Genomic DNA, 26,706 nt, shown 5'->3' with positions numbered 1-26,706 from the left:
TGAACGCAGGCCTGATACAATGCTCAGGCGAACGTTTCGCAATCACGCTTTCAACCGATAATCAGGCATCTAACATAGACTGTGGTGTTGTTCATTTCATTTTTAATTAATAGAATTATATAAATCTGGTTACATAAAGACTCAAAAAATCCCCAACCCTCCTAATTTACCTAAGCTTTGACATATTAATTCAGTGACGGAGTTATTTCAAAATACTTTCTCAAACAAGAATCTACATTACCTGGGATACGTACTTACTGAAATGAGACGGATCCTGGTACAGCCAGATGGATATAATGCCGGATTATACTATGTTTACTCTTCTATTTCCATCCTCCTCCTTGTCCTCCTCTGCCAGTGTTTTGTTCGCCGTTTGTTTAGTCTGAGGACTTCAGAACCGCTTCCACGCTTGAATCAGAGCCCTTTTGCATCATTGCAGGATCCCAGTCGATTTTTCCACGGCGCAGGAGACACGCCCCGCCCCCGACACTCCCCCAGCTTCCGATTGGCTCGACGCTGCCGCTGCACTAGCGTCACGACAGAATCACATGTGTCTGACGCGTGTTTACAAACATTGGACGGGATCACGTGGTGGGAGGAAAGTTTTTTTTTTCCCCCTCCCTTGTTCCCCATCAGATTTTGTCTAGACGTTTCCGGACTTTACTCTAATACAGAGGGAAGCGATTAAATTAATGAATGAATAAATAAGTAAATAAAATAAATAAATAATCCAGCAGCAGTTGTATTGTGTAGATCTGATGATCTGATAGGAAAAAAAGACTATATGTTAGATATCAGACTTTCCATTTTTCCAATCTATGACGGTGTAAACAGTTTTGCAGGGACATAATCTAAATCCACTGACTGCAGTGTGTGTTTGTACACTCAAAGGGGCACTGTTTGTCCGGGTACCAGCGCCCCTAGCACGACACACAACTGGCGAAGATGAAGGAAGGCCTAGCATTTTCTTTCTTACTATTGCATCCTTTTTTACTATTAACTAATGCATCCTATGTCCACTCTGATCATTTACCCCAGCACATGACTGATATAGTCAAATTAGGTTTATATTACACATCTTAAACAGTGGTGGGCCATGCATTTGGTACCTGTCCCTTCAGGGGGATTTTTCCTGACTTAATCCACCTCTTAATACACCACCATTACTAGGCATTTCACATATGGAGGGTGAATATAATTTTACTGTAGCAAGAAACCCAGATAAGACAACTCCAAACCTCTACACTACAACTGCAACTGTGCCACCTACATCATCTGGAGCAGTTTCGAATTAATATTTGTGTAATAACATGACAAAAACTTAAAAAATGTAAATAAAATACAACCTACTCACCAGATGTTTTTACTCATAATGCATACTCACATAATTTGCACCGTTCCTCCGAGGCCGTAGGCCAGTGGTACCGCTCATAGGCACTGGTCTGGAAGTGGAGAACAAACCCTTTCCTGGGCTGAGAGAAGGGTTGGCCGACCTCTTCTCATGATGTCTAACCTATTTGGAAAAGTCCGGCTTAAAAATTGATGTCAGACAAAATCAATTTCTCTTTCTCCGTCAGCCATTGTGGGTGTAAAAAAGTCTAACTCAGATGTATTAATGTGTGTAGATCGCTACAGACATGTTTTGCTAGTCAAACTTGGCTGTTTTCCTCTGACCAACCAATTCGAGGATGGAAAAATGCTGGGCCCTGTGAGGAATTTGAAATCTAATTGGTTAAAGAAACACACCCATTGCTAATATAGTTTATATAGGTACACCGGCCAGCACTACTGATTCTGAAGGCCCTGGGCAGATTAGATTGACATGGCAGCACATAGAGGCTAAAATCTGATTGGACAAAAAATCTAACATCCACATACACGTACTGGAAGCAGTGCAAGAGAAACATTATGAAATGAAGAAAATAAACTGTTGAGAACAAATGTATACAATTTAATGTAACAAATATTAGAATTTAGGTTGTAAATGTAGGTCAGTGCTTCTGATAGTGTTTAGGCCAGCAGAGAAGGCCTTGCTGGTCCTGATGGACCACCACTGATATACGGTTGTAAGATATCAAGGAAGAGGAATATATAGCTTGTAATTTCAACTAATCATATTAAATCACACCAGGAATGCACGTGTTCCTAAGTATAAAATATAATTTTTGAAAGTGTTCCTGTGCTGTTTTTATTTATATAGCCAAGAGATATTATTAAACATATACATTGAATTTCAAATATTGCACTGGTTGACCAGCCAAATTCTAATAGATATTTATAATATGTGAATAATATCAAAGCTCAACATTTCAGTGCTATTAGACAACATCTCTAGGATGCTTCTCACCATCTCACTGAAAGTAAGACATCATGCAAATTACAACTATGACAACATTTATACAACAAATTAAATAGTTACAAGTACACACACAGTCCACTTTATAGAAGCCTTGACTATTCCTTATGTAGTAAAATCAATCAAAGAAATAAATACACATGATCCAGAAATAATCTTATTTCAGTTAAAATTGGACATTTCCCAGATAAGTAATATATATCGTTTTAATCACACACACTAGACTTAATAATATTCCACGGAGCAGACATAGAAATTTAACCTCAGAGTGATGACATCACAGACCATTACCTCATATTGTATACACTACCGGTAGAGCATATTAGCCGTGTTTCACCACGTTATCGGATCGGTAGGACTATTGTTCCGACCACTAAGGACAGATTCATAAAGACCTGCGCGATTTATCTTAATTTCTCACTAAACACCTAAATGCTAATAATCTTGATGAAATGGCTAACCACATAGACCTTATCCTCACCGGCACATTAGACACGGTTGCCCCCATCTGGTTAAAAAAAGGTTAAAGAAAAAACTCCTGCACCATAGTATAATTGTCATACTCATGCATACTCAACAGCCCGTAATCTGGAAAGAAAATGGAGGAAAACTACATTGGAGGTATTCAGAATTGCGTATAAAGACAGTATGCTCAGCTACACACAGGCGCTAAACAAAAACAATCCCAGTTTTCTTTTTAGTACAGTAGCTAAATTAACAACAAATCAGGTATCTGAAAAATGTGTTCCAACACAGTTTAGTAGTGAGGACTTTATGAATATCTTCACTGAAAAAAATTAAAGTATTTGCTACACTCCTTTACACATATAGGACAGGAAGAGCTGTATGATGTTATTACCAAAGCTAAATCAACATGTCAGTTAGATCCCATTCCAACTAAACTACTGAAAGAAGTGTTACATACAGCTGGTGAGCCTCTTCTGAATATTATTAACTCCTAACTATCTTTAGGTCAAGTCCCTAAACCCCTCAAGTTAGCAGTTATCAAGCCCCTCATTAAGAAGCCTAATTTGGATCCAAACACACCATTAAATTACAGACCCATTTCAAATACCACATTTATGTCTAAGATTTAAGAAAAGATTGTGTCTGCCCAGTTATGTTCCAACTTACAAGAGAACAATATCTTTAAAGAGTTTCAGTCAGGTTTTAGGCACCATCAAACCACAGAAACTGCTCTATTTGAAATCACTAATGACCTGTTTTTAGCTTCAGACCAAAGCTACATATGTCTGTTCGTTTTGCTATGATCTTCTCGTAGATTGCTTACAAAATTACACCGGCATTCAGGGACAGGCATTAAGCTGGTTTAAATCCTACCTGTCTGATCGTTACCATTTTGTAGACTGAAATGGAGCGCTATCCAGGTTAATGCAAGTAAATTATGGGGTGCCACAAGGTTCAGTTCTAGGACCCCTGCTTTTCACAACATACATGCTTTCCTTAGGAAATTTGATTAGAAGGCATGGAATTAGCTTCCACTGTTATGCTGACAATACCCAGCTATATATCTCATCAAAACCAGACGATTCAGCTCAATTGGCTCGGATAACTGAGTGTGTTAAAGAATTAAAAGATTGGATGACTCATAACTTTCTATTATTCAATTCTGATAAGACAGAGATTTTGCTCATCGGCCAGTATACAGAAGCTCCAGCATTTCAACCTGCATTTAGAAGGATGTACTGTAACTATTATGTCAACAGTAAAAGACCTGGGACTTATTTTAGATAGCAACTTGTCTTTTGAATATCAAACATATTACAAAAACAGCCTTCTTCCACCTTAGAAATATTGCTATGCTAATAAACGTTTTGTCTATATCTGATGCAGAGAAGCTCATTCATGCATTCATGACTTCCAGACTGGGTGGTTGTCCTGCATCCTTAATAAACAAGCTTCAGTTACTCCAGAATGCAGTAGCCAGAGGAGTTCTCACAAGATCAAGAAAATATGACCATATAACCGCAATATTATCATCCCTACACTGGCTTCCTGTTAAATTTTAAATCGACTACAAACTACTGCTACTTACCTACAAAGCCCTAAATGGTTTGGCTCTCATGTATCTTTCCAGTCTTCTAACATGCTACAATCTGTCAAGCTCCTTGAGATCTCAAAACCCCGGACTTCTAGTAGTTCCTAGAATAGCAACGTCCACTAAAGGTGGTAGACATTTAGCTAAGGTGGTTACATTTAGCTCACCTTAACTTGTAAATTCTGTAAAGCTGCTTTGAGTCAATGTCTGTTGTGAAAAGCACTATAGAAATAAACTTGACTTGACTTGAAGATCAGATGCATCAGCAAATAAAGATTTTTTATTGTTTTCATCTTTTAAAGCAATGAACCAGTTTAATGTACAAATAAAAACATGATACATTTCTGTGAAAAGGTTCCACCTAAAAAAGTAAAGAATTTTCCTGTCATAATATGCTGGAAAAAGCTTAACTGTCATTACCAGAGCAGTACAGAGTAGTTGCTGAAGAGCTTAGAAAAGTTTGTCTGAGATGGACACAGTTAGTGAATTATATCACTGAGTGGCAAGACATTGGGTGTTTCTGCTACATAATTACATGGTTTGGGACTGGAAATCATGCAGCTGGGTGCCAAAAAATCTTTATATAACCCAGTCTTTTAACTATGTATTTGTCCCTTCAGTTGGACAAGTATCACCTGACACTGCATTTTCTGGCCATGCTCTCTGCATATCCATGTAATGTTTATACACATTTAAGCTATTCATAGACTACTGTAGGTGAAGACCATCATATATAAATCTTAAAAAACACAAACCCATTATTTTATTTCTACACATTATGTGTAGTAAGTATAGTCTTGTCTTGTTTTGTTATGTATGCATAGTCAGGTGTCCTTAAAATTATCTTCATCTTTGAGTTGGAAGCCAATTGAGGTGGATTTTTTTAGGCAATAAAAAAAAGTTATTTATTTCTTTTAAATGAAAGGCTCTTTTACCAAAACAATTAATGATCATAAACATGTGGGATGCAAAAATGCCTGAAACACATCTGGACAAAATGATATGTGTATATAATATCTAATATGTCTCATCGTTAATAGAAAAACAACAGCCAATAACAAAGCCATGGTGTGAAAATGTGTGAAAGAATATGTGGGTTGTAATTGAATATTGAAAACGTATGTTGCATAAAAGAAACCACACAAAACACTGGACCAGTATGGACATGGTGTTGTTGTTTTTTTATTCCATAAAGAGAAAAATGTGCATTCAATGAAGTAGATAATTAAAACATTGTTAATACAAACAATAAAAAAAACTAATTGAAGACACACACACACTCACACACACACATACACTATGGAACCAGAATGATTGGAGAACATCATCTTTTGATTCACTTTTGGCATGCGAATAGAATTCTAATTCACTTTAAGCATCCAAAGTGCAGTGAAACATCCCCCATTATTGTGTTTGTTCTAGAATCGTGTTTGTTACTTGTCAGCAAATAATGTCAGTGACACCGGTAGTGCTGTACAAAAAGGAAATTCATTATTTATGGTTTGCATCAGGATGCATAAAGCTGAGCTGTTCTGTAATGGTTTTTAGTCAGAACAGCTGCCTCTGCTGCGAGTCCTTTATATCACAGCTGTGGCTTTTGGCCAGCAAATCGGTATTACTGAGGGTGTGCTGGCCAAGATACCAACTAAAATAATGTTTAGTCTTGTATGCACACACAAACACACACACACACACACACACACACACACACACACACACACACACACACACACACACAAAAGAGGTCATACTTGTAAAATCACCTGCTCCATGACACATAGCAAAAGTTAATGCATAATGCAGCATCCATAAAAATTATGCAAGGCAATCTAAAGAGGTAAAGTACAAAAATAAATTGCTTATAAAAGAAACAAAGTACATGACTGCTTGGCTTGCTAAAGTCTGCCTTTCATAATAGCTTTATTTGGTTTAAGCAAAGCATGGATTTGCATTTTTACAAAATCTAAGCCTTTACAACTACAGAAAACTCTAACAGATGGTCTGGAAAAGCAACTATCATATATAAAAAGCAGTGAATTGGCTGATCCCCTTCCTCACTAAATCATACTCATGCCAGCTGGCCATGAGCTACTGAGGAATTAGTCTTCATTTCAGGGACTGCCACCATCATTTAGTGTCTGAACAGCTTCCCAAAATGGCATCCTTTCATTTTGCAGCACAAAATATGCAAATAAAGCTTGATAACTGAAATGTACAAAGAAGAACACAAAAAAACAATGTTTCTCATAGACAATGCTGTGTTGTCCTCAGGAATACAAACTTTCACCTTAGCAAAAAAACAAACAAAAAAAGGTTTCATAAGGTGTTAAAGTTATTGTACATTTCCTTAGGAAAACTTAAGAGATTTTGTGTAGAACCTTACAAACATCCCTTCAGTTAATAAACCATAATTTATTCAAGAACTTCACTTTCAGCAAATGAACTGTATCATGATATGTTTTTGCTTTAAAAATTAATAAAACAAATACACTTAAAAAGATCTGATTTACCTACGGGTATGTAAAGCTTAAAATACATCATTTTAAATGATCCTGCTTAACCATTTGTAAAACACTTCTTGAATAAAATAAGCTACTAATACAGCAGTATAGGCTACTACAAAAGAGGTTAAAAGATATGTCAAGGTATATCAAATTAAGTAATAGTATTTTTTTTTTTCAAGATTATTTAAAAAAAAAATGTCTTTATGCTAGCATTGTCAGCATGGGACTCTGAGCTTTTCTTTGGCTCAGGAAATGGCTGGTTTTCCCAGTGGTCAGTCTTTTCACAGTACAAGTTGAGGCATAATCGCTTTTAACTTCATACACCGTATATATATTTTGCCCTTGCAATTTTCGATGTATCTCTATAATAGTCTACATTACTTATACCTTCATTGAGGTACTTTTTATTGGGGATGGGGTTATGTAAATTGAGGTGGGTGTTAATACTTCATTCTTTTTGCCATCTGATTTTACACCTCAGAATCAGCAACTGGTGGTTGGGTAGTTGAGTGGCCATTAGTGGGAGGTGAATCTAAAGACTCGCCATTGCTGGTGTGTTTCTCTACTGGTTCTTGGGGTGGCAGTGGGACTACAGACAACAGAGTATTGCCTTGGTTCTGTTCATCCACTTGGAACATCTCTTCAGCCTAGATGAACAGGAAAAACACAGGTAAATAAAGGCTGCCTAATTTGTCTAGCTACTTTCACTATGAACATCTACTACTTGACTTTTTCCCCCATGATACTGCATACATCCATTTCTAATTACTTCACTGCATATAATCTCTATTGCATGTTCTGAACAGTTTTTGTAAATAGACTCTGGAATTCCTGAATCCTATTTGTCAGAAGGTGTTGAGTAATTTTGTATAACAGCATGACTGATAGCGATGTAGGTGTTGACTTAAATTATTATTAAAGTTTGTATTAATGTTGTAACCTTATTCTTCTCTATAGTAACAAAAAATGTACAATTTTAATAATTTGTAAATTATTTACATTGTAAAAAAAGCGTTTTGCAAGAAGACGTGTGTGCCAGTGCCTTCTAACAGTCAACAGTAAATCTGTAAAAGAGTGATTTATTCCTTCCTGAATCACCTTTTGTATAGCAACTGTGTGGTTTATGATCAATGCTTCTTGTTTTGAATCTGCTTTAAAAACCTGACCTTGATTGTAAAATATTAAAGTGCTGATAGCAAATGCTAAAAATATGTTGTCTGATTATGTAAAAACCAGTCACTTCTCATGTGCAACTATGAATAAGAAATGATCACAGTGTCACAGTTAGCGAATAAAAACTTTTTTTTATTTTAATGCAGGCTATTGGATGGTTATTTATGTTATTATGATACACTGAACATTTATGTTATGAACAAAAATTATTCTTGAAATATATTAATATAACAATGTCAGAGCATCAATGAATAAAAATAATATGCAGTTCTGGGTGATTGTATTGTAAAAAAAAGAACCAAGGGCACTATCATTACTAGCACTATCAGGTCTTACTATAACCATGGTCTTCTTACATGGTTCCCAGCTCCCAGCTCCCACACACTAAACACTCCCAGTAACCTACTTACCACTCCACCTGTTTGCAATTAGACATACATATGGTGCCTATAAAAAAGTCTCTGATTCATGAATGCTTTGCAAAGTATACACTTAGTTACTCTGTCTCTGTTGATACCAAGCATTATTAGCTTGATTGCCTGTTTAATTTTGCGCTGAGCTAAACCGGCAAACATCCAGTGGCTCCTACATGGCAATCACAAAATATAAATACAGTAACACTACATAACAACAATATGTGCTATTTACATTTAAATTCAGTTATCATAGCTTGGGGACTATGTGCTAACACCTGCTATGTGAAATATAATAGCTTATTCAGGGCAATATAAAAAAAAAATTGTTTACAATTCCTATCATTTTTTTAACATTTTAACAAAACATGTAACTTCAGCTGTACTTTTTTTAATATACGTAAGCGTACGACGGGGTAGTTGAGAGAGGAGTTGTATGAAGAATTCAGGTGTGTCAGAGAAGTATGTGAGGGTGGTGCAGGACATGTATGAGGACAGAAAGCAGCCAGTCCATACATGACAAAGTAGTTCCAAGAGCATGAAGACCGGAAGTATTTATGATGTTTTATTATTGCACTTAATGTTATGCTTTGACATGTGACCGACATAAATAAAAACGCTTTAATAAATACTTTAAATTTAACAAATTTGAGTTTTGTGTTCTGTGGACCACCTGATCAAGATGACCTGGATTTCCTTCTGGCTCTAAACGTGTATAAATAAAGTATTACGACTGGATTGCGATGAACTTTCCATAATGAGTGCACTAATCTGGAATCTTGTTGTCATAAGATTTTCTAATTTCTGTTAAAGTTAGCAGATAAGGAATGTTGGTTTGAGAATGGTTATTAATTAAGGGTGGGAGTTAGTAGATTCCTGAATGATCCTATAATGCACCTATAAACATTATATAACATTATATTGCTAAAAACATCAGAACTTTATAATGGATAAATAAAATAAATGAATGACTGAATTAATGAAAGAAAAAAAAAAACAGTGTTTTGTCTATGATTAATCTTAAGTGAAATAATATATCTTTTATTTAGCTATGGCTACTTTCATAAGATCCACATAAAAAAAAATGGTGTGTAAACTGGACAAACCCAGCATTTCTGTTTGTGTGTGTGTGTGTGTGTGTGTGTGTGTGTGTGTGTGTGTGTGTGTGTGTGTGTGTGTGTGTGTGTACTGACCAGACATGCTCCTTTGGCCTCTGTGTGACGGGTTTTCAGTATGTATGCAGCAATGAGCAAAACAGCCAGCAGAAGACCAGTAATGAGGATTGAGATAAAGACAGTTTGAGAGTCATTCACAATGACAGGCTCTGCCTCTAAAATGCCAACCTACACCCATAGACAAAGAGAAGAACACATGTGAAATACAAGCCTATTCTACAAACAAACTTCTTTTTTATTTCATAGCCAAGACAGTATTACAGAGCGATGGCCCTCTGCCTCTGTAACCCAGTTGACAAATATTTCCTCTGAGGGCCTTGAATGTGGTAATGAAGTTCTGCTGACTGTGTCAAACTTACAGTGGACAGTTGGGTTGTTTGTACAGTTTCTTTTCTGGTCTTCCACTATTTATCTCACAATTTGCATTTAAGCTTGTAGACATTTACAGCTTTATTTCCACATGGTGAAAATTACATTTATGCTAAAGTGTGGGATGCATGTTTGAGTGGAGTGGTGTGCTGTTCAATAGCACCATTTCTTTAAGGATCTAAACATGGATGTTTCAGTGCATGATTCATGTTCTACACTAAACATGTAATATAAAATTAAATTAAATGTACAATGTGTATGTGTCAGGAATCCACCTGCCACGCCTCCTTCAGAGGCTGCCTTTGCCGCTGCGCGCTCCCAAGCGTGCAGCGCAAATCACACACAGCTGAAGCGCATTATGAACTCTCTCCCTGCCTCCATATAAACCACTCACTCACCCACACTCGGGGTCCGTTATTGTAGGTTCATGTGTGTGTTCGCGCTTCCGCTGCTTCCGCTGTCGCCGCTGCATACTCTCTCCTCCCGGACTCCGCGTCCTTTCCACTGCCGCGTTTGGCTTTCCCAGCGCACCTCGGACTAGAGACGCTTCCCCGTCGCTTCACCCCGTGCCGCGCTTCCTTCTTCACGCACCGTGGTTGTATTCTTTTGAACTGCCGTTTGCCGGATTATCCCGAGTCTGCACGGGTATTTTGTGTTGGCTCTGCCTTTGCTGAATAAAGTTTATGTTTGCCGTTACTCCGGCTTCCGCCTCCGTACCTCGCATAACAGAATAACGGACCCCTGAAAAGGAATATACAAAAAAAAAAAAAAAAAAAAAAAAAAGGACAAGACATGATCGGATTAACGCCATGGTCCCGGCGCGAGCCGTGCCTCGGAGGTCGGGTTCGTTCAACCACGATCAGCGGCAGCCAAGCTCCGCCCGGAAAACCCGGAAGCTTGCAGCCGCTTCTCGGGCACGCTCGGCAGCGCCACGCCCCCCAAATGACGTCATAGGACTCCCGGCTCGCTTCTCCGGCAACAGGGCTGAGTGGAGCGTGTTTTTACGGAGCGTGGAAGGTTACATGGAGGCGTATCCGTCCAGCTTCCTTACGGAGAGTGCTAAGATCGCGTTCCACATCTCTCTACTGACTGGGGAAGCACTCTCTCTTGCCAGTGAGTTGTGGGATGCGACTGGAGGAGAGTTCCGCTCCTGCGCCCGGTTCCTGCAGCTGCTCACCAAGGAACTTGGGATGACCACGGCTGATCTCCATCTCCTCACCCCTGGCCCCGAGAACGCTGTTCCGCGCCAGAGCTTCCAGGAGGTCTCCGCCCTGCTTCAGGCCCTCCAGGGGAGGTCCGCTCTGCCTCAGGTTCTCCAGGGGATCACTGCCGTACTCCAGGCCATCCAGGACGGCTCTGTCCCACTACAGGACCTCCGGGAACTCTCCTTCTGCTCCAGAATCTCCGGAAGACCTGCCCGCCCAGGGTCCTGTGGAGAGCTCCGTCCGCACCGGTGTCTACAGAGTGCCCTCTTCGCTCCGAACGGCCCTGAGAGCTCCTCCCGCTCCCGTGTCCCGAGGAGAGCTCCGTTCGGCCCCAGGACCTCCGTGAATGCCCGGCTCCGTCCCAGGATTTCCCGGAGATCTCCGCCTCTCGCCAGGTCTCCGAAGAGAGCTCCGTTCTGTCCCAGGACCCCGTGAGAGTCTGCTCTGTCCCAGGACCTCCGTGAGAGCTCCGTTCTGTCCCAGGACCTCCGTGAGAGCTCCGTTCCGTCCCAGGACCTCCGTGAGAGCTCTGTCCCGTCCCAGGACCTCCGTGACAGCTCCTCTTTGTCCCTGAGCGACCCATCGAGCTCCTCTCTGTCCCTGAGCGAACCCGTGAGCTCCTCTCTGTCCCTGAGCGAACCCGTGAGCTCCTCTCTGCCCCTGAGCGAACCCGTGAGCTCCTCTCTGTCCATGAGCGAACCCGAGAGCTCGGTTCCGCTCCAGAGAGTCCCAGAGAGCTCGGTTCCGCTCCAGAGAGTCCCCGAGAGCTCAGCTTTGTCCCAGGGTCTCCAGGCGAGCTCCTCTCCGCTCCTAGGCCGCCAAGAGTGCTCCTCTTTGCTCCAGGACCCTGATGAGAACTCTGCTCCGCTCCCGATTCCCAAGGAAAGCCAGGTTCCACGCCAACGCATCCCCGAGCATACCTCTGCATCCAAGGGGATCCCAGAGCGCACAACTCGCCTCCAAGACTGCGAAAGGGACGTCGTCCCGTTGCCCCCGGGCTCCACCGAAGGCGACGATTCGCCCCACAGTCTCCCTGAGGGCGATGCCATCTCTCGTGCCCCAGAGCTCTCCACTCCGCTCCAAGACTGCGAAAGGGACGTCGAACCGCTGCCCCTGGCTTCATCCGCAGGCAACGGCTCGCCCCACAGTCTTCCAAGAAGCGACGACTCGCCCCACGATCACTCTGTAGGCGATGCTACGTCACAGACCTTCTCTCTTCCCAAGGGGTCCCCAGAGCACTCACCTCTGTTCCTGGACTATGGAGGGGATGTCGAACCACGGCCCCCGGCTGCATCTGCAGGCGACGGCTCGCCCCACAGTCTCCAAAAAGGTGACGGCTCGCCCCACGAGCACTCTGAGGACCAAGTCACGTCACAGAGCTCCTCCCACGGCGACGCCTCGCTCCCGGACTCTTCCCACGGCGACGCCTGCCCCGAGCTCCTTCCTCGGTGACGGCTCGCCTCAGGACCCCTCTCACGGTGACATCCTGTCTCCAAGCTCCCTGGACAAGGACAGGTCACTCCTGTGTTCTCTGGAGGGTGAACTCACAACGATGAACCCTGTTGAAGTCATCAGTCAGCCTCTGTGTTCAGTCAGGGGCATCGCTCCATCTCCGGTCTCCACCCCGAGGGTCTTCCAGCCGGTAAGCCTCGCTGGAAGCTCTGCCCTGCTTCCGGTAGTCACAGAGGTTGTCTCTCCATTCCAGGTCCACGTGGGTGATGAGGTCCCGTTGCTGTCCTTCCCGGGTAACGCCGGTCCGTTCCAGGTTGCTGCCAGGGAAGTCATGCCGTGTCAGGTGTCCAGGGCTACCGCCTCTCAGCTCCAGACCACCGCAGGGGAAGTCGCTCAGCTGCCGGTTTTCGCTGAGGGCGTGGCTCCACCTCCGGTCTCCGCTGTTGGTATCCCTCCGCCTCCAGTCTCCACCGAGGGTGTCAGCCTGCTCCAGAGCTCCGTGGATGGGGCCTCTCCGCCGTCGGTCTCCGCAGAGGGCGTAGCTCCGCTCCTGGTCTCCGTGGGGGTCATCTCTCCGCCTCCTGTCTCTGCTGAGGGCGTCGCTCTGCTCAGGTCCCGCCGTGGCGTCACCCCTTCCGGGTCTCCGCTGTGGCCGTCTCACAGCTCCAGGTCTCCGCCGAGGACCTACAGCCGCCTCCTGTCTCCGCTGAGGGCGTCGCTCCGCTCCAGGTCGCCAGGGGAATCGTCTCTCCGCCTCCTGTCCCCGCTGAGGGCGTCGTTCCGCTCCGGGTCTCCACAGGGGTCGTCTCTCCGCCTCCTGTCTCCGCCGGGGTCGTCGTTACGCTCCGGGTCTCCAGGGGGTTCGTCGCGCCGCCTGCAGCCTTCGCTGAGGGTGTCGCTCTGCTCCAGGTCTCCGTGGTGGATGTCTCTCCACCTCTGGCTTGCGCCATGGACTTCACCCCGTCCCTGGCCTCCGCATGGGGCTGTGTTCCGTCCCGGCTCTCCGCGGGTGTGGTCGCTTCGCCTGGGGCCCTTCCTTGCTGTTCCTGGCTCAGTGACGGCTCCGGCCGGGTCCCCTTCGACCCTGGAGGACTGGAGGCCCTCCTCCAGTGCCGGGCCCACCGGGCTGGTGGCAGCTTGGGGCGTCCGTGCCGCCTTTGGGGTGGTGTCAGGAATCCACCTGCCACGCCTCCTTCAGAGGCTGCCTTTGCCGCTGCGCGCTCCCAAGCGTGCAGCGCAAATCACACACAGCTTAAGCGCATTATGAACTCTCTCCCTGCCTCCATATAAACCACTCACTCACCCACACTCGGGGTCCGTTATTGTAGGTTCATGTGTGTGTTCGCGCTTCCGCTGCTTCCGCTGTCGCCGCTGCATACTCTCTCCTCCCGGACTCCGCGTCCTTTCCACTGCCGCGTTTGGCTTTCCCAGCGCACCTCGGACTAGAGACGCTTCCCCGTCGCTTCACCCCGTGCCGCGCTTCCTTCTTCACGCACCGTGGTTGTATTCTTTTGAACTGCCGTTTGCCGGATTATCCCGAGTCTGCACGGGTATTTTGTGTTGGCTCTGCCTTTGCTGAATAAAGTTTATGTTTGCCGTTACTCCGGCTTCCGCCTCCGTACCTCGCATAACAGTATGTGTATTTGTTGTAAATTTATTTTTACCTTATCTTTGATATTATCGTTGTCAAACTTCTCAGTCATTCCTTTGACATCAGCTGTACAAGAAAAGAATAATTCAATTAAAATAAATCTACTTTAATTTGCTCTCAGTGAACTTCCCAGTGAAAAAATAGTCAAAGAATACTTAATTAAATATCATTGTGCAGCATTTTTGATAGATCTTTGACAAAAACTCCTACACATACCTTCTACACATTCTCCAGATAGGATCATCTCTTTAGTGTGGTCCTTCTGATAAATTTTAAGCTTGCTGCCGTCAACACACAGATGTTCCAGAATGCTCTGAATCTTTGCCTTGTTCTCCTCCTGAATGGCAACCAGGAAAGACTCTTTTTTTGTTTATATTTCTGTACATGTGCACAAAAAAAACATTTGAAGCAGAACCACCATCCCTTTGAATTCAGTGTAACATGAGACCTCTCCCAGCCTGTCCTACTTTAACCCCAAATACCTTGTCCCCTGACAACAGCTCCTTTACGAAGGTCAGAAAAAAACCACAAAATACACCAATGCCTTCAAGCCTGTGGCAACATCTTAATAGTGCCTTACTATAATATAACTATGCCAATTCACCATTTAATACTTTGTATGGGGTTTAAAGGTGGGATGAAACTGAAGAAGCAGAAGTTCAGCAATGAACACTGCCATTTCCCCATACTATGCAGTTACTTTTCATCCATCGCCTTAAAAAATACTGTTCAGTTAAGAACCTATTTAATGTATTTAAATTAAAAAACATTTTTATATTGTTTTATTACTCCTACACCAAATTTGTCACTGTTGTTGCTTAGTTTATATTTCTGATTATTATAGACTTTTATATTTTGATTATGAATATATATATACAGTATATATATATATATATATATATATATATATATATATATATATATATATATATATATATATATATATATTCTACTTATACTTATATTTGATATGTAAACCTTAATGTCAGCCAAAGTGATAATAACTTCATCAATGCCTGGGGTCTCACAATGAGCAGTCTCGGTGTAATGTTCAACCAATCAACCAACTGTATTTACTGCAGCACATTATTGCCCATGTTCACTATTCATTCTTTACATTTGCAGGATGTGAACTGCTCCCTAAGATTTGAAATGCAGTTGAGTTTTGGAAGTGTAAAAAAGGAAAAGCAAACTGAGATTGTTATACTTCCCTTTTATGTTCCTCCATCAGATCTGCATCTAATTTCAAGGTATTGTGATATGATCTGAAAGTTACTCACGCAGCTGGAGACGGTACTCAGCTTTAGCTTCACTGCATCTTTGTCTCTTACTGCAGCTTCAGCCACACACACCACTGCACTCTGTAAACCAACCATTCAAGTAATGTTTTCCAGTTAGCTACTTTTCAACCACATATTGAATGTGTAATGGTGTTAAAAATATACTAATGTATACACTTACAATATAGCATATTTAATATAACTTTTACAGCATAACTATTACAAATTATAAAAAGTGTATAATGTCAAATGTTTATGACTAAAAAACACAATAGAATACCTGCACATATATTGATATTTGTGCATCCAATATGCATGTTCCTAAGCTGGTGAAAGCAATTATATATATATATATATATATATATATATATATATATATATATATATATATATATATATATATATATATATATACACGTTTCAGTTAATCAGCTGTCCCCAGCATGTAATACTTTTGTTTAATCTTTATTTCATGTTTTATTCAACCTGTTCTGTTTTCACTGGGGCATCATTTCATAAATATATTTTAACCCCCTGGTTTGTTTATCATCATATACAATTTTGCTGTTGCCACAGCATGCAATACCATGCATGCTGTTTTTTCAGCTCTCGGATTTCTTCAGAAGCCTTTTTACAGATTTTTTAAGGCACTGCCTGTTTTCTCACCTTGTCTGAGAATCACAGATTATGTTTGGTTTAGCAGTATACAACAGTTTAGATCGGGTCCTCACACAGCCGCATCCTAAACCCTAGACCAACGACATTGTCATACTAAAACAAGGTTTGGATCTTCTAGTTCAAGTGAATGATTCTGCATCCAGAGACATCGAGTATGGTTGTGTGCCTCCAACTTTGAGGTAACAGTTTGCAGAAGAACCACATATGTCTAGAGTCAGGTGTTCCAATACTTCCATCCATATAATGTATCTTCTGAATATACTATTCAAATATTTTCACATGTCTCTGGGCAAATGTATGTTATTTATTGGTTTTAAATACTTACTGATGTGTGTGTCTGTGTATGTGTGTGTGTGTGTGTGTGTGTGTGGGGGTAGGGATGACAGTGACACACACTAGTAATAGGTTTGCATATACAACTGGTAATAATCTATAACTTACAGTTTTAGTTAAATTGAAAACTGCATTACTGGTGCGCTTAGGTTGGGATATGGTTGGTGTTGCTATTGTTTTGTGATCAGCTCTATTCTTATCCAAATAAGAAGAATGAGTAGGGATGGGAAAGTCATTCACTTCTTGGAGTTTGGCTGCTTCTGAAAAGAAAAGAAAAAACAGTTATCGCAACTTCTCTATTTTGAATATACCCATATTGTTAGTTTGTTAACACAATTAAGGTTCATAGTGATTCCTTTCAAGCAATTAATTACCTACAAACTTTATTGTGTTTGATTCTTGGATGAAGTTTTCACACAGTACATTTCAAAAGTATTCAGAATTCTCCATGGGGAATTTTTTCACATCACTCCCTATTCCATAATGACAAAACAAAACCAGATCTGTAATAACTTAAATTAAAAAATAACATAAGTGTCCAGATCCTTTGCTATGACACTTGAAACACAGCTTAGGAGAACCCCTTTTCTCTTGTCTTTGAAATGCTTTCAGACTTTGACTGGACCCTACCTATGGCAAATTCAATTCATTGAAAATAATTTGGAAAGGCACACATCTGTTTATATAATGTCTAACAGCTGGAAATGCAAATCAGAGCAAAATACAAATCATGTTGTCAAATTAACTGTTTGCAGAGCTCAGAGACAGGATTCTGTCGAGGTCTGGAGAAAGCTACAAAAATAACTATTACACTGAAGCTTTCCAAGTGCACAATGGCCTACACAATTCTCTACAACAGGGACACTTCCTCCTGGCCAAACTTATCAATTGTGTGGGGGAGAAGGGCCTTGGTATACAGGTAACCAAGAACCTGTTGGTCACTCTGTTTGAGCTCCATAGATCATGTGTGGATATGAGTGAAACTTGCAGAATGTCAACCATCACTGCAACACTGATCTGAGCTTTATGTCAGCATCTAGATGGAAGCATCTCCTCAGTGCAAGACATATGAAATAAATAGTAAGACATTAAATTAGAAAAAAAAAATTGTTAACAAGTGTTTTAAGGTCTGTTACCTGGTGTTGGTGGAATGCCATCTCCACGTACATTCGTCTTAAGTTTGTCATCAGTGTGAGCATGTGCAATGGTGTTTTCTTGGCAGTTCACACCTGGTGTTTAAGGACAGATTATATACATAGTGAAATACTATAAAGAAAACATTGCCAATGTCATTATCATAGGAAAAATCCATATGCTTATTCTTAATCTGCAGCATTGCTTTATTGGTCTAATTTTAGAAAATGACAGAAATAGGTGCCTAATAGAGTGATATGATATACAGTAATACAGAACAACAACAAATACCACAGCAATGTTCTAGACTTGAAAGTCTGTAATGTATCTTAGCTTGAAAAAACAGAAATGATGTCTAAAGAAATTTCCTTATTTTAAGTGGATATGGCACCCCCTATTGGGGAGATATATTTTACAAAGCAACACATACGAAGATGTACGTTTTACAAAGCAAAATTGTTTTTTTTTTTAATCTTATAGTTCGTGACATTTAAGATAAAAACACTTCATCAAGCTTGGAGGAAAGTGCTAACTGACCCATGATGACCTTTTGTAACATTGTGCCCATTGTGATGCTATTACAGTATTGTTGAGCTATTGTACAGCATTTGTTGTGTTCTCTTGGACTCATGCAAAAATTCTTAATACTAATTATTTTGAGAAGACATACTTAATTGGTTATTATATGGGGTTGGTGGGTGATGGTGACATGTGGGGGGTTTTATTTGTGAACCTATTTTTTTTTATTTTTGTTTTTACAAATAATTCACACAAAACCCTAGGAAATCCTCATGCATTTTAATTTTTATACATTGTGAGGGAGTTCCAGTTCTCAGGGGTCTCAGTCTGCATCAAGACTTATTTTTCATAAAAGAAAAATCAACTGGAATACATTTTATCAGTCCCTGTGGGGATATAATAAATGGCAGAAGGTGTTGATTTTAATTACTGTTTTTCTAAAACATGTTGCATCTGAAAGACAGAGGGTTTGCTTGATTCCCCCGCTGATTAGGCCAGTGTTCCAATGAGACATTGAGAAGTCTGAAAAATGTAACACACTTATGTGTGAGGAAACGCATTCTATAATAGTGAGGGCAACAGAATATAAAATTTATAGGAGTGACTTATCAGATCTATGAGGCCAGTGTGAAATATTTGCAGAATACTGTGAAAGAAAACGCTAATAACAACTGTTTAAATCAAAGCCTGGTAAAGATTTGACTTCTTATTGCATAGCTATCACCTATTTTATTGAACCTGATAAACTGACATGAACAATATTGAATTTCATACAGCAGCACTTATTCCACAAAAATATTAGAATGATTGAGGCATGTGTTCTGAAAGCATCTGCCATATTCCATTCCACTCACCCATTTCCTGAGCACCCCTTCTCTGTGTGACCTCATTGGTCAGGCATTCACACAAACACACGCTGGATTCTTGCTTAGCCACTGGATCAAAGAATGTTTATTTTCCTGCTCATTAATGGCCTAATTTCAACACAAATTTACATGAAACAGGTCTGTACATATGTTATTTGTGCATGCTTCATTCATATAACTTGGGTGTAGCTTATTTAGAATATTTTTTTATCTACAAAATGTAAGTCTGTAAAGGTGAACGTGAAACACAGCTGAATGTTTAAAATAATTAAGTAACTGTAAAGGTTTATTGTTATCTGTTTCTGCTGTATATTGATTTCTGAATCTTAGGGCACTTCCAAAATAAACTTCTGACCTTCGAAAGATAAAAACTTTATTTTTGCTGCTTTATAACTACCTATATACAGGACACATGTATTAAGTTGCTATACAGTAGCTTTCCATACACTTGTGACAGTCTGGGGAGTGAATGATCCATGAACTCACTTGTCCTTTAGTGCCAAGCAATGTTCGAACTGTTGCCAGTAATCTTTAAAGGTTTCATTTTCATGCTGAATGGCCTTGACACCCTTGATGTCAAAGCCTGGACATGACCACAGAGACACACCCATTCCTCCAGCTTACCACCCCATGTCCCTCCCTGCACTGCATTCCTTCCCATAAGCATATTCATGGCACAAACATTTAGATGTATGCTGTGTGTATGTGCCACTATTATGTGGTTTGGTTCCATTTTCCACTTTAAAAATAAATGTAAAACCCTACAAGAGTGTTTTCTTCATCAGATCGGAAAACTACAACCTTTATTGGAAGCTTTAATATCTTAATATCTTTTTCCCTAGATCTCACTTTTATTCAATGCTATGTTACAAATGTTTCTGGGTAATATTTATTTAGATATATAGCTGAATTTAGAAAGTCTTGGTTCAATTTACATAAATCCTACAAGAAAATTGCCATAGAGATCTCTACAATCTTACGCACATACAACCTACATGATTGCTACCTTAAGGCAAAGACCTCTGCTGGCTTACTCAGCTATAATTCATGCTACTAAATGACCCCCTTTTTTTCTCTTGCACCCCAGAAGGTCTAACAATCTTTCAATCTTATCCTATTTATCTATGTTATGCAGTGTTGTTCTTCTTTAAAAAAACAGTATCCAAAAGCTAGAGAACAAAATATAAAATGTGGATGAAAGGAAACAAAAGAAGCAGACATGGCACACATCCAAGGCAACTAAGACATCTGAAAACATCCCCATTTCTTGTTCTTTTTCAAGACAATCATACTTTATCAAGTTGATTAAACTGATAACATGGAAACTATTAGTTATTCATACCAATGGTCCATGCTATATATATGGAAGGGGCCACACACATGTTCATGCCTGTGGTTCAAAAAGTCAACACTCCCAAAAACTCCCACCACCACACAGAACTATTTAAGGCCCCCAATCCCACCCTACAAACAGAATTTAACCTACAATTCAACTTATCACACCTACATTTTATTTACCTCTACCAAAACCCAAATACAATTCCTAGTTGTGGAATGTGTCAACAGCCTGGCCCCAGAATGCCTCAGTAATGTGAATGGAATTGATGCCATTTGGCTCTGTGCCAGTGGAAATGGAGAAATTGGAAAAGGAAGGATGTATGGGGGTTTATCTAATCCAGGACACAGCTTTCACTATTTGCATGCAACCAAACAATATTATACATACCAATTCCACATTAATAATACTGTACTACTACTACTACTACTACTAATAATAATAATAATAACTGCTAAAGCTAAAATGATTACTTTTATATCCTGTTTATTTCCACATGTTTTGAACTAAAAACCTGCACTCCACAGTCAGGCTGCCCAATTTAGTTATTCATCTCATCCATGCATCTCGTCTGTTACTGATTTAAACACACCCTTTGTACTGGGTAGAGGCATGTTCAGCCGGATATATGTGGAGGAAGTGGCACAGAAATGAATACATTTATAAAACATATACAGAGAAGCTTTTTATTTTACATTACATCTCAATAATGTTAGGACAGAGGAGAGTATACGAGTGTGGATTCAAATGTAATTTGAAAAACACTAACTAACACAACAGATAGACTATTACTAGACTCCAGTCTCTTACGAAGAAAAACTTGGATTGTAATGGATTGTAAACTTAAAAACTTGAAGTTTACAACTTGTAAACTTCTGATTTAGAAGATTAATGATCATATCTATTCAGATGCATGCTGCATGGAAATAGGTGCTAACATGATTAATCAGTAATCCCCAACCACCAAAATATTGGCCTTTTTTAGTTCCAGATGCTTGACCTCTAAACTGTTATGTAGTTACAATGAGCAGTGCAAGAGGAGACAGAAGAGAACATAAACAAATCCTCAATTTATATATCTTTGACGTCAGTCCTGTATACTCTAGAGATCTGCAAACCTCCTGCATGCATATGTACGGTTGGTGTTCATCCAAAGAGGACAGTATTCGAGAATGTGTCAGGAGTGTTATGTTTTGCGTTAAAAAGTCAAGCCACAATTTATTTATCTTGTTCCCCCTGCATCCCTAAATATCCCAGTTTGTCTGAAAGGATAACTTGGGGAAGTTATATTGTCCACATTCCTTCATAGTTAATATTCTTGTAAAAAAAAAAAGCTTTTTAATAACTGAATCATTCACAAGATCACATTATAGAAAGCCAAATGGTTTGCCTCCATAGTAAGGGTTCCCTGAAGAATAATGGAATTTGAAGCTGAAAACTGAAACATTACAGACGGGGGTGGGGGAGTAGAAGGAGCCTGGGACTTATCTGTCTCTCTCTCCCACCATGCCTACTGTGACCCCTGATCACTCCACTCACCTCCCCCTATTTTAGCAAATGAACGTGGTCTCCAGAAGGTTTTAGAGACTGAGAAATAAAGCTATAATGATGTAGAAAGAAGCCTGAGTCTTATATTTCTGCCATTCATTCACTGCCAAAATGCCATTATCAGGAGAAATATCAGAGTCCTCTATGGATTGTTATAGAACTGAATTCCCATAGCCTATAGAAGTGCTTGAGATCACATTAATGAATTACTGGAGATTGATATCCTGTTTACACTGCAACCAAGTCTTGTTAGGTGAATATGAGATTTAGTTTTATGAGAATATGAGATTTAGCCCCAAAAAGAAAGTTACCTTTAGATGAAAAGGCAACACTTTTCCACATTTGATTAAGAGTAAAGAGCAATTACACAAAAACGCTTCATGAAACCCTGGAATGTTTGGGACATTAATGCCCATGGGTAACATATAAGGTGACCAAGCCCCAGTTTTTAAACACATACATGTTCTCTTTGGCTTTAAAACATTTAGAGATTAAAAAAGATTTATCCACAAGCTATCAAAAATGCAAAAATGACAAAATGTATTTTAATGTTTTTTAAATGTATACAACTGCATTTCTGGCCTATAAAATCAGAGATCTTTTTGAGGTCTTTGAGAATTCTGGTTACAAAGAAGATGATTCAAAAATGTGAAAAAAAATAGATATATATTTAGAAGTCCAGGCCAACTTTCACTGAATTATAATTAAAAAAATTACAATGCTTTTTACAGTGTTCACCAATAATGGATGTTTAAGGCTTCTACAATACAAGAGCTCACATGTAACGGTTTTGCAAGAGAGGAGAAAACTTTTGAATGCAGCCTCTCTTCATGTGTGACCCCACCCTCTTTCCTCCAAGCAGAGACACACAAGCGGGCTACAGCTCGGCCACAGCTAAAAATCAACTGAAAATACTCACCTCGCAAAACATCGGCACAGATGACTAAAGCCAGGGCCAGAATAATATGGCAGTTTGTTTTTTTCCAGTTAAACATTTCCATCTTGAGAATGTCCTTGCTGAAGCCTGTTCAGTATTAAAAAGTATGCTTCAGGTTTAGTTTCTCAATGAGAGGCAAAGAGAGACTAAAGCATGGTTTGTGCTCAGGCTGCTTTATATACCCCAACCCCCCAACTGCCCCTTTCCACACCCCCTATTTTACTTTAACCCTTACTTTAACCCTCCATCATGCTGCCACTATTTTTGAGTCATCGAGTACAGTCTATTGGCAAAACAAAGGGCCAAGCCCAAAATAGAAAAAATATGAAGTTCAAATCAGACATGTTTTGAACTTTACATCAATCATAATCAATCATCTTTTTTCAATCATAATCATGATTTTATCTTTAAATACAAGAAGACTATATTATTTGATTTTCTAATTTTTCCCCAAAAGGAGCAACTGGTTGGAGGTTTCAGGAGCTCTTTATATATAATTGTAATACAGTTCCACTGAAAATAACACAGAGAAATTACAAGAGGAAACATTAGATATGATCAGATAAAATCTTATGACACCAGATCGACTTTCTATTTCTTCTCCTGCAGACCTCTAGCACTTCATTCAGTTTCCCTAACTCAGAGTGCTAGCTGATATGAATGTGACCTTTAGTGAACACCATTATAGTGCAATTACTGGACATAAATGTTATTTCAGAAATACTGTTAAACTTTTGATCTCTCAGTTCATCTGCCAGTTATGTGTTGGCCATTAAAGGCTGAAATATTTATCATACAGATATTTTGCTGAAAAGGTATTATTCATGTTAGTGCTCAGTGGTAGCTATGATATTAAATTTAGTAGCCATTGTTTTGCAAAATATTACCTGTTTAAAAAAAGAATGTTAGGCTATGTTCTTTTTCCTCATCTATGAAATCATATGGAGCCATAAATCTAAATTAAAATTGAGCCACTTTCCATTGTGGGGATTATGTTTTTTATTTTAACCTGAAACATAAAAGAACGTTAGACATGAATTAATTTTTCTCCTACATAAACTCCACATTCAACATGATAGCAGAGACATCTTTAATATGTCTTGTACACAGAATAAAGCTCTTACATACTTAAAATCCGCTAGAATTATTCCCATACCAAAAATGTCTATCACCTGGCTATCACCAGTGCTTCTACAGGGTGGACACACCTCACATTAAAAACACCCACCATCATTGGCACAACAGCAATATGCTTAGTGAAGAAATTATTCCACTGAAAAACCTCTAATCCCTGTTATATATTTGGCCATATTTCTCCTGTAGAATAAGTATGTCTAGAAGTCCTGTTTATTGATTTTGTTTTGGTGTTAACAGCATCATTATCATGCAACTAATCAATAAACTCTGTTTACTAGGACTGAACCCATCCCTCTGTACAGTAAATAGTAAATGGGTTCTTGACTGTCTGAGCAACGGGCCTCTGACAGTCAGGATTGAAACAATCTATGCCAGCCAATTAATCTGAACACTCCAAATCCCCAAGGTTGTGTTATAAATCCTCTGCAATGCACCCTGCTTTCTCAAACATGATATCCTGGAAACAATATCAGGTTTGCCCAATGGTAAAATGGCAAGGGGGCTCATCTACAATCATGATAAAGCATCTTACAGAGTGCAGGTGAGGCAGCTAGAGCTTTGCTGTAGGGAAAACAATCTCTCCCTGAATGTAAACGTCTATCTATCCAGCCATGATTTTTCTTCCACTTCCAAGTCGAGGTCATGGGGACAAGATGAAGGAAGTAATTGTGGACTACAGGAAGAAACAAACACCTCAAATCCCCCTCCACATTGGTGATACTGCAGTTTAGGAAGTACACAATTCCAAGTCTCTTGAAGTGCACATTACAGGAAACTATTGGTAGACCTTGAACTCCTGCACCTTACTGAGAAAAGCATAACAAAGACATTACCTTCTAAAGAAACCCACAAGAGCTTCTAAAGGAGAATCACTTTTAATTACATTATATATGTTTGTTATAAAGTATGTACTGTTGCAGACTGGAAAAAATAGTCTGGAAATTTGGACTCTTTCTTTATATTTTGATGGAGAGCAAACTACATTTAATTGTTAATATTTCATATTTTAAACTTTATAAATTAAATCCCCTATGATTGAAAATAATAATAAGAAAATTGGTATAGCACTTAAAAGTATTTATAATCTTTTTCTCTCAGTATTTGTGTGTTGCCTGTCAGTCATTAACTTAAAAAAAATCCACATTTCTCGATATTCATAATTAGTCATTATTAGTCTTAATATAAGTCCATTTGCTGAAATAGTTTCATAATGTATGTAGGCATTTTAAGTGATGAATCTTATGCCAAAACTGAACAGTCTCAGTTCAGACAAGCGATTCATGTTTTCTCACACTTGTGTCTGCTTTTTAAAATAGATTGATTCAATTTCATTCTCTATCCATCGGTGTGCAACAATATATATTAGTTTACTTAAACCCGATATATTCAAAAACAGGCATGACTATGACATTAATAGTCAAAATGCTTCACTAGGTTTTAAGCGAGCAGCTTAATGCTACAGGTTTACCTAGTATTTTCCCTAAACAATATTTTCCCAATGCTTCACATACATTCAACGAGTAGGTGTTGATTGCCTGTAAGAATAACCTGTAGAGTCACTGTTGGACATTATATAGGAATGTAAAAAAAAAAAAAATTTATAAAAATTGATGATTTAAGTACTCTACCAGTGAATAAATAATGTCCTGTGGCACTAAACCAGTGCTTAATGCTTTCTACTAATGTTTTGCAGTTACACAAAAATAATTAAATATATTGCAGTAAGAGTAATAGTGTAATTTCGTCCATGTAGCATTTATACCAGTCGATTAGCTAGCTAACAAAGGGAAGCATTTTGTGTGTCAGATATCTTCTTTGAAACAAGTGTTCTGATGTGTTGACTAATACATATGTGTTGAATTTGCAGAGTTTACCCCTTTAAAGAAATGTTATTTACTCCATGCTAAGACCATTTCACAAAGTATGTAAGTGATGTGTGATGCAGTATTTGTAATACATGCCACAGTCATGGATCTTTATTACCCAGTTTTGCTAGTTTGATACTAGTTCAGCAGGACAGTAATACGTTGCAGATTTTGTGTTTATATATTTTGTACATAAATAACTAGTGCTATACTCTCCTTCAGGGGACAAGGAGATTGAGAATTACCTTGATATACTATGTCATCACCTATGCCACATCAGTGCTCACTGGAATGTTGTTTGGAAATGAGTCAAACTAATACAACTGGAGAAGATTCATACTGAATTCCAGGTAGCAGAAAAACTTCAAGAAAAGCATGTCACTGTAGAGAAAGATGCTCCAGGCTGCCTATAAACAATGACGATCATATTCACCACCTTGTGACCACAGTTGCTGTTTAGACATTAGAACCCCCTGCATCTTTCTTCTGCGACCGATGAACAGTTGCCTGAGGAATGAATGATTAATGATTAGTTTAAGTAGCACTACAGGGTATGCACAGCGCACAACAAAAGAACTTCACAGTTTTGCCTTCATGAAACACTGTAAAGAATACTGAACGATTCAAACTGGGAAACATTGCACAGAAACCTTAAACTACAAGGTTTCTCCAGACTCATATACATTCAGGGTGAGGATATCACCAAAATATTTGTT

At 39.6% G+C, this 26,706-nt stretch overlaps 1 protein-coding gene across 2 annotated transcripts; it reads right to left on the bottom strand.

The window, feature by feature from the left end:
* Window positions 1–5,582: 5,582 nt before the first annotated feature.
* Window positions 5,583–23,115, bottom strand: si:ch211-286o17.1. 2 transcript variants are annotated; one of them, XM_046837485.1, is made up of 8 exons: window positions 22,971–23,115; window positions 17,785–17,877; window positions 16,757–16,908; window positions 15,638–15,718; window positions 14,574–14,694; window positions 14,371–14,423; window positions 9,699–9,848; window positions 5,583–7,566 (listed from the first exon to the last, which is right to left on the bottom strand). In XM_046837485.1, the coding sequence occupies exons 1-8, from the start codon at window positions 23,050–23,052 to the stop codon at window positions 7,390–7,392; spliced, it is 909 nt and encodes a 302-aa protein (XP_046693441.1). In that variant the 5' UTR covers window positions 23,053–23,115; the 3' UTR covers window positions 5,583–7,389. The 2 variants fall into 2 exon arrangements, with proteins under 2 accessions (XP_046693441.1, XP_046694197.1); XM_046838241.1 differs by having other exon boundaries at window positions 16,757–16,905.
* Window positions 23,116–26,706: the final 3,591 nt, after the last annotated feature.

Source organism: Silurus meridionalis, chromosome 1, assembly GCF_014805685.1.
Source record: "Silurus meridionalis isolate SWU-2019-XX chromosome 1, ASM1480568v1, whole genome shotgun sequence".
In the NCBI taxonomy this organism is placed as follows: domain Eukaryota; kingdom Metazoa; phylum Chordata; class Actinopteri; order Siluriformes; family Siluridae; genus Silurus; species Silurus meridionalis.
This window is presented reverse-complemented; position numbering and strand designations above follow the sequence as displayed.